Source organism: Sinocyclocheilus anshuiensis, unplaced genomic scaffold (genome assembly GCF_001515605.1).
Source record: "Sinocyclocheilus anshuiensis isolate Anshui unplaced genomic scaffold, SAMN03320099.WGS_v1.1 scaffold743, whole genome shotgun sequence".
In the NCBI taxonomy this organism is placed as follows: Eukaryota; Metazoa; Chordata; class Actinopteri; order Cypriniformes; family Cyprinidae; genus Sinocyclocheilus; species Sinocyclocheilus anshuiensis.
This window is the reverse complement of record NW_015552601.1, coordinates 628082-637783: the sequence shown is the minus strand read 5'-3', so window position 1 is coordinate 637783 and position 9702 is coordinate 628082. Positions and strand designations below refer to the sequence as shown.

General features: G+C 36.0%; 1 protein-coding gene across 1 annotated transcript in view; it reads right to left on the bottom strand.

The window, feature by feature from the left end:
* Positions 1-1744: 1744 nt before the first annotated feature.
* The window catches only part of LOC107665788 (hippocampus abundant transcript 1 protein-like), a 19788-nt gene continuing 11830 nt past the window's right edge, over positions 1745-9702 (bottom strand). The window contains exons 9-12 of the mRNA XM_016456811.1: positions 4447-4559; positions 4216-4313; positions 3811-3965; positions 1745-2819 (exon numbers count right to left, since the gene is read on the bottom strand). Of these exons, the coding sequence (XP_016312297.1) occupies positions 2604-2819; positions 3811-3965; positions 4216-4313; positions 4447-4559 (582 nt within the window). The 3' untranslated portion in view covers positions 1745-2603. The remainder of the gene's footprint in view (positions 2820-3810; positions 3966-4215; positions 4314-4446; positions 4560-9702) is intronic.

Genomic DNA, 9702 nt, shown 5'->3' with positions numbered 1-9702 from the left:
TTCATATGCATTAAAACACCAAGGAACCTTTGATGACTTTGCATCTGTGTTATATTGGGCAGGAATTTGTTGCACGTTGATTGGTTGACATTTTGAAATGAACTCCCAATCTGATTTACAATAAATGATCACGCATTTGGAATATTTATATTTATGAAAATATTTCAATGCATGGTCAATTTACACTACATTTTAATGTTTTTGGTTAAAGACTGCAAACATGTTGCGCTAAATGTGATTATGAGACAATGGCCACATTATACCTTGGTTCTTTTAGACATTTCATGGTACTACTGATTACCATATTCATACATCATGCTGTTATTACTGTGGTACATGTCAAAAACGAGGTAATGCTAAGTCATTTTTATGTTATGGTTCTCAGAAATCCCAGAACGTAAGTAGCACAATAAGAAACGCATCAGGCATTACTCTAAGCGTTGTTCATTTTCACCTATTTAATAGATTCCCACAATACATGACAATAAATAGGCTACATAAGGATCCCTGTACAGTTCATCTTCATCAGCTGCTCAATGTATTTACAGTCAGACTCAGATCTACTACAAATGAACATGTTTTACACTTGAGGCACCTTGTGTATCCCATTGAAAGACACACAAATACTTGACAAGTTCAGAAAGGAAAAGCGAAAGTTATTCTAGTGAACGCCCGCGACGCTTCTGACGATCGGTTGACCTTGTTTGGAGCGGCGCGTTAATTGTTCCAAAAATATTGCGGGTCTGGTAACATGTAAAAGTTTTTCTGTAATACTATTCAATATGCAATACTTTACAATCCTAAAATAATGAACATGATCGTCGTTATATTACATGTTAAAACTGCCGTTAGAAGCTGTGCACGAATTCAAAACCCAAAAAGCGCGGGAACTACGGCTGAGCCGTTACACACGTTCCGCAGTCATGCCATAAATACACATTTTCAAGCTTAAAGTTTCACGTCGCTGCATTATAAATATGGCTGAAATAATGCAAACCCATGGAAAAAGACTAAAGGGTGGAGAATAAATTATGGAAAGCAAATATTCAGATTCTGTTCACGATCTCTGTCTGATTCACAGGTCACCGGAAGGGTTCTGAATGGAATATCTGCCATGTTTGTATGGAATACAGCAAGTGGAGGAAATGATGCGCATGTGGAACAGGAAATGAGCACAGGTCAGTCAAACAATGATCGCAAACTCTAAAGAGACGCTCCACAGTGTTCTTCACACAAACAAGACAGAGGCCTCGGAAATATAAAGCATCGTTCTGGAAATTCATACGGGTGTTCATGCAAAACAAATCATTAGCTTGGAAAACGTTCACTGTATGAGAAAATATGGAATTCGTGAACAAAATAATGAAATTCTTTTGTAATTCTAATGAATCTTGGAAAAATCCAAAATCCTGTATTGAAAATGGATTGTGGCTATAAAAAAACAAAATGCAAATAAAAATATAGTTAGGTCGAATCTAACCTCATTTCACAAAATCATCGAAACCTCCAAAAATGAGGTAGTTGGTACGTAGATGTTGGCTGATTTTTAATAAATACGAATTATCCTTAAGGAAATATATAAATATTGAGTAAAATAGCTTAACAAATGCACTTTGCCAATTCTTTTCTCCAAAGTAAAAATGAAGGTAAAATTTCACTTGTACAAATGTAATATTTTAAGCAATACTGTCATTTTAAACACCCATGTTTCTCAACATGAAATGGCATTCGCAAGCCATTTTACTTCTAAATTTAATGCCATTTTTGATCACTACTGCATAGAACCTTTACACACACACACACACACACACACAGTTCAAGAATTTCACAATCAAGCCGTGTCCGAAACAACTAACTGGCCTAGAAGAACTACGTTAGCATCAGTAACTACACCAAACCGCTGGTGCTCAAGTGTTTCGGGTTTGGTTAACATCGCCACAAATATTGTTCATGCAACCAGATGCATCTCTAATCTATTAAAACCTTGTCATACGCCACAGGATATGTGACTTTAAGGCTTCATTCGCTGCAGTATAAAAATACTGTCTGTGTATTAATCTCAAATTTCCGTTTGGGTGAATTTTATGAAATCTGTTTAAAATCACAGGAAATGTGATTTTTCTTCATGCAAACAAAGCCTGTTTTAAGCAGGGAGAAAATGTGCTTGAAAATAATGACTAAAAACAGGCTTTATTTTCTTCTTCAGGTTGCAATGGCCATGTTTTCATGAAATTCACCCAGTTTTTCTTCAATCTCATGACAGCAACGATAAGCTTCAAGCCACCACAAGCTCCGCATACAATAAACTTTACTGCACTTCGCCCAAATATCTATATACAGTACATAAAGAGCTTTGCACTTAAACTCAATCAAACCGAACGCATCCGATCTCACTGATTGAGCCCTTAGTGTGTTGATTCATGTTAAACACTGTAAAAACGCTTCATAAAAAAGCCTCCGAGTTCAAAACCAATAACCGTTTTGTCATAAACAACAAAAAAATAAACACTGCACGCTCTCAAATGTTAGTCGCCGACAGGTGGAGTGTTTGCAATGTGTTGACGCCTTTTTCATTTTTTTCCAAATGTGATTTAGTTTGAGAGTCAGACGTTGCTGTCCTCCAGCAGCGGTTCGACGTCGTCGTCGCTCCCCGGCAGCAACGTGTTGGTGTGAGCGCCGGCTAGACTCGCGCTGCTCTTATGGGTTTGGCAGGGCGTCGCTGGGGGCGTGGGGTGGTCCGGGATGAAGAGAGCGACTAGAAACGCCACCACCACCGTACAGGCGCCCAGGAGGAACGGAGGACCGGGGATTGTGGTCTTCTGCGCAAAACAGGCGACAAGAAAGCAACATTAGAGGAAGTCATCAAGGATTTATGACACTGTTTGTGCTACTGAGTGAGTATTTACTTAGATATAGACAATACATATATTAAATAAATATATCAAGTATTTTCCGCAATGTAAGTAACGTTTTTAATGAGCCAAGTTTATTTGTACAGTATATTTCCCACATGCCGGTAGTTCGGTTTAAATAAATACGTTTAGGCTTGGTGTTTCTAATAAATGTTGTTTTCCACTATAATTATGTTTGTTTTTTACTTAAATTTTTCATTCCTGTTCTGAATAACATTTATGATCGTAATAAGATTTTACTTAATTTCGCTGATGCGAAATTATATATTTTTATCATTATAATTTATAAACATTCAAAATAAGCATTTAAAATTTTTTTTACAGTAAAACAGTTTTGTGCAAATATGGCAAATGTTATATTTTTATTATATATAATATATATAATTTTTATATTACATCATACAGCAAAGGTTTTGTACGAAATAGATAATGTATAGTGAATCTATAGTAAATATATTTTTACACACATACAGATATATACTTTGTACTTTAGAAAAAAGTTTTGTGCAAAGCAAAATAATATATATATATGTGAACATGACATGTGAAGACATGTGGCCAAGTATGGTGACCCATACTCGGAATTAGTGCTATTTTTATATTTTTAATTTTTTTAATTTTCTGCTCTTAAAGTGATTAATTGAAATTTACATTTAGTAATTTAGCAGACGCTATTATCCAAAGCGACTTGAAATGAGGACAATAGAAGAAAAGCAAATAATTAACAATCGCAATTACAATTTCAAGGGAATAATCGACGATTATGATTTTTGTCATAGTCGTGCAGCCCTAATTATTATTATTCATTTATTTGCTCTTGAGTCACCTTAAAAGTACATTTTTAATCATTTCAACCAAAGTTATTGTAGCCAAATAGCAGACAGACTGACACCTGTACCTCTGTGGAGTTCTGTAGTGGGATGGCGTAGTCGGGCTGGATGGAGGTGATCCCGCTCAACTCCACATTAAAGAGGAAGAAAATGAAGCCGTACAGTGCCGGACCCAGACCGTTACAGAGCCCCCGAATCCCTGTTATCATGCCCAGAACCAGACCTGAGGTAATACAGCACACACAGAGGGAAAAATGGCTTTAAATGTCTAGAAAAGCGATATATAAATGCAACAAATTATTATTATTATTTAAATGCCTCAGATTTTCACTTAGAAGCCAACATGAAATAAAAATGTGTACTTTCTGAATACAAGTTCCTGCTCTCATAGTGCACGGTTCATTAGTTGTTTTTCTTCAATCCTTAAAGTTTTGAACAGTTAAAATCTTGAAAGTTCGCATATAAGAGATTACCCTGTTTATCTGGATCCGCGCTGCGTGACACTAAAGCGCTCACTGCAGGGAACGTTATGCTGGACATGGCTGCCACCGCGCCGGCCGCCCACATCATCCTAAACGACAACAAATATAACATCAGCATAAACGACAATCGCTTCTGGACATCAAACAGAAGTGACTCGCTCTTCTTAAACCAGATGATTGTTCTGTAATGTTTGCATAAGCAGGTCATTTCTCTTGACTCACCACGGCTCAGACCCCAAACCGTACCAGGCCAGCTGGAGAATCTGGAAACCCAGACCCAGAAGAACCGTGTTCTTGTTCCCGATGGTCCTCATTAATAAAGTCAGAAACAGCGTCTGGCGGGAACATGAGAATAAATAATCACACTGCCCTGCAACATATTTGCTGAACAAATAGTCGTTTCATACAAATTTTGGGTTCCGATTTCAAAAATTGTGTGTCATACTTTCTCACAAAATATAATGCATTCGTTACAGAATACACCACCAAGAACAAAATGAACCCAGCAGATCGCCTAGTTCGCCTCCGTCAAGGTAATCGCTCCATAGAGGATTATGTTCAGGATTTTTGTGGACTTTATCACTGTTGTAACCCGCTGTCGGTGAGTCTAGTCTGTTATGCCTCGTCAAGTCTGTTCATGCCTAGTCAAGTCAAGTCAAGTCAAGTCTGTGTATCTAGTCTTCGTCTGTTTGGATTATGTTTGGATGTTTGGATCACCTGTAAATAAACTGCACTTGGGTTCTCACTTACGCTCGCCTTCAGTGGATGATTCGTTACAGGCTGTTATTGTTATTATACTGAACCATCATTTTCATTGCTGAGTCGTACTGAATCAGAGCAAAGCTGCTAGAATTCAACTTGCTTGTTGTGGGGCTAAAAATAAAACCCCTCCACTTAAATAAACCAGCTTACACCATGCTATCTGCTCATTACAGCCCTGCCTATATTTCATTACATTTACCGCTGAACTTTTAAAGGAATTCAATTCAATTAGAAAGCGTTTGCGAAAGCCACTTTCACGAGACGCCTCGCCGGCTCAGCGACACGAGTAATAAGGCAGAGCCAAGAATATTGCCTCAATTAAATACCTGCGCCAGGATTGAGAGGATTCCCACCACGCCGATGAACACCGCAATCGTTTTGGGTGAGAAGTTAATGACCTGAGAGACAAAGAGAAAGAGCTGCGTCACCATCAGTCTGCACCAGCGCACCCCGAGCCAATGAACTCTGCTATATCCAGTAATGAGCCGTCACTGAACTCAACTCAACACTCAGACAGGATGCCACTAACAATCCAGCCAAACCCCGAACTTCCTGAGAAACCGACGAGTGTGTGAAATAGAGTCCAGCTATTATAAATAAGTAATTATAAAACTAAATAAATATATATTAGGGGAAAATAGGAAAAAGTAATACTTTTATTACTTCATTTATTAACTTCAAATCAGTGCTGTTCTTTTAAAGTTTCTATTCATCAAAGAATCCTGAAAAATAAAATGTATCAGTTTCCACAAAAATATTGTGCAGCACAACTGTTTTCAACATTGATAATAATCTGGCATGTTTCTTGAGCAGCAAATCAGCATATTAGAATGATTTCTGAAGATCATGTGACACTGAAGACTGGAGAAATTATGCTGAAAATTCAGCTTTGATCACAGCAATAAATTACATTTTACAATATAAAAAATTTTTTTTTTAAAAAGAGTATTTACAACAATATTTACTACAGTTTTTATTTTAAAATGTAATTATATTTCAGAATATTACTCTTTTTAATTTTACTGTACTTTTAATCAAATAAATGCAGCCTTGGTGAGCATGAGACTTAAAAAAAAACACTTTTATAACGATATTTAATAGAATTTACAAAAAAATAACAATTGAAAAATATTTAATACAATAAGTATTTAATACAATATTTACTACAGTTAGCACATTTTGTTGGTCATCATGCAGAAGCAGTATGAGTAGTATGGTAGTGTTTTTGTTTACTGATCCTACTTGTTTAGTTAATTAGAAGCATGCTGCAGCTAAAAACCTTCCAGTCATCAGTGCAGCATGAATCATGGGACTGTTCAACAACAGCAGACAGTGAAAAAAGGCAGCATAAATAAAGCACCCTGCAGGATAAACCGCCGATGAAAGTTTAATGGAAGCAGACAGCTGCTTTAATCAGGAACATTAAATATAGAACCTTTACATTTGTGCATTAAAAACCAAGAATAAACAGCTTACCTGACGCAGGTAGAGGAAAAAGCTGGAGTACTGACCCGCCTCGGGCAGATAGGACAGAAACACTGTGATACAGATGAGCAGAACGGTCGTGTCCTGCCCAACCTTCCGCAAAGACTGTGAAGAAACATCAATAGCATCAAAGCATCAATAAAGCGTTCAGTAGCTCATAAAACTGAAATGAAAAAGGTGTTTTGTATAGTAGTGTTTTATTTTAATCATCAGTACGAGGCAGATATTGTAAGCAGATATTATTTTTCCCATTTAAACTACTGATATATCTCATCCTGATATATTTAAATCAGGATGGAATGAGAGGTAGAGTTGAGTGTCATCAGCATAGCAGTGATATGAAAAGCCATGTTTTTGAATGACAGAACCTAGTGATGCCATGTAGACAGAGAAGAGAAATGGTCCAAGAACTGAGCCCTGAGGCATCCCAGCAGTTAGATGTTGCGACTTGGGACACCTCACCTCTCCAAGATATCTTGAGATATGATGATATCTTGGGCTTCAACAACTGAGAGCAAGGCAGTCAATTATATATATTTAATATATATAAAAATATTATATATATATTTATATATATATATATATATATATATATTTGATGACTATTGTTATAGATGACTATTGTTTGACTTTTCCTTAACTGATTTCATTCAGTTCCATAATCACAATTATTGAAGTGCACTATACTTTTTGAAATGTATAATTATGGTGTTGAATACATATATCTATTTTTTTTTTTACATAACGTCATAGTAAAAATAAATAAATAAAGAATGAATTTAAAAGATTTTTTAAATTAATTTAAGTTCTTACAGCAAAAATATTACATTAGATATTAAATATTAGATCATTATTTATATAATTTATATATCCACTATATATGACTATTCTTTGACTATTATTTTTTGACTGATTTCATTTAGTTCTATAATCACAATTATCGAAGTGTACTATACTTTTTTGAGATGTATAATTATGGTATTATATATATATATATATTCATGTGGAGGGAGATTTTTTTTAAAACGGAAGAAGGAAAAACTCAGTTTATAAATATACCCGTGTACGTGTGGACATGGCCTTATTTAGAGTATTATTTCATTTTAAAGAAAAAAAGGGGAAAAAACACTTTAAAGGAATAGTTCACCCAAAAATGTTTAATTATGTCATCGTTTAGCCTACTCAAACCTAATGTAACAGATCGGCCAGGCTCCACCACCACCCAATCACAACGATCCCTCTCACCTGAATTCTGAGCACCTGCACCTGTCACCAATCTAGCACCTCATCAACCAGCCTGCATAAAAGCACACACCTCAGACACCCTCACTGTCCGGTCTCGTATACACGTAGAGGACTCAATGACTTTGCTACTACTTTCATTTGAATACTTACTGCATTACTTACCTTCTGTGTTCCTCCTAGTGTCTCCAAGTGTCTCCTGTTCCTCCTAGTTCCCGGATCGCTGAGGTGTGTGTTCCTCCTGTGTGCATTCCAGCTCCTGTAAAGCCAAAGACTCGGATTACTCCACTCGTCATATCCTTTGAACTGGTCTACGAACTATTCAGTCTCCATCACATCATCTGGACCCTACACCCGTACTCTCTGTGACCAAATAAAACTGTTTTATAAATACTAACCTGTTGCGTCAGACCTCTTCCGTTACAACTTGCAGATAATATAATATTAATGAAATAAAATCCACTTAAGTGCACTTAAAGAGAGGTCAACTTCATGACTGTTTCCTAACACACATAAGTACATTCTTTTATAAGAATGTCAAATTAAAAGTTTAACTTTAAAATACTTTTTAAATCATTGTTTTAATCATATTTTGTTGTGTTTTAAAGTACACTTATTTGCATATATGACTAACATAAAACACATGTAAAGTGCTTAAATATTATTTAAACTGTAGTGTTTTCAATATAAGTTATAAGTTAATATATTTTAAATATACTAAACTGAAACTTCATCATTACAAATGTGTAATTACAAACATATGTAAACACGACATACATGATTCTTTTTACCATAATTGCTTGTCAGTAAATCTGACAGTATTGTACACTTTAACCATATTTCAAAGAAAATACAATTACGAAAGGACATATGAATATGTGGCAATATACATGTGGCAAAAGAAGGCCTTTTAGACTGACACTTTTGATGGCTTAAAATGTTATCTACCTAGGCAGCTCACTAGGTTTTGGAACAGAGCCCAGGTATGAGACAGAAAGAGAGAAAATGATATCATGTTACAAATTTCTCACGTTAGTCAGCAGGTTCACAGCAAGCTGACCCTACCACCCACCCTCTCTCTCTCTCTCTCTCTCAGATTCAGATTCAAGTAGCTTTATTGGCATGGTAAAAAAGTATCTTTACATTGCCAAAGCATAGAAACATTTAAATAGACATTTAACACAAATATACATAAGAGTAGAAGTATATAGCATATAGAGTCTATATATCTGTATACAGTAAAATGAAAGTACTAATAAAGAGAGAGAGAAGGACTGGATCCTGTCATGTCAGTTTATGTGTGTTGTCCAGTGTTTTCTTCCGGCTGTGACTTGTGGTTCTGTTCTACTGCTTGTCCTTTTATCATGGCAGGACTTGATGTACCTTGCAGCCAGGTTAGAGCTTGTTGAGGTTTCTCCCAGAATATATGGCAGTTTGTCCTTTTGTTGTATCTGGTTGAAGTCTTTGTGCTGGTTTGTGAATTGGGGGAAGAATGTTTCCCTAATTTGTGTATAATTAGGGCATGTTGTTAAAAAGTGCAGTTCTGTTTCCACTTCATGTTGTGTGCAGTGTGGACACAATCTGTCTTCTTTTGGTAGCCAGGTCTGTCTGTGTCTGCCTGTCTCTATAGTGAGGTTATGGTCACTGAGTCTGTACATGGTCAGGACTTTTCTTAGTTTAGGGTCTGCCACTGTGTTTAGGTATTCTGCCAATTTATATTCTCTGTTTAGAGACCGATAGCATTCTAATTTACTTTGTTGAGCTGTTGCTTCTGTCCAATGTTTCAGATATTTATCTTTCTGTGTTTAAATTATTTGATTTACATTTACATTTACATTTAGTCATTTAGCAGACGCTTTTATCCAAAGCGACTTACAATTGGGTGATACATAAAGCGATTCTTCTTAAGAGGCAAACAGACACAGGAAGTGGTTGTAATACCAAGTTCTTAGACATTGTTCAAATAAGTACAAGCTAGAAAGAGAAGGA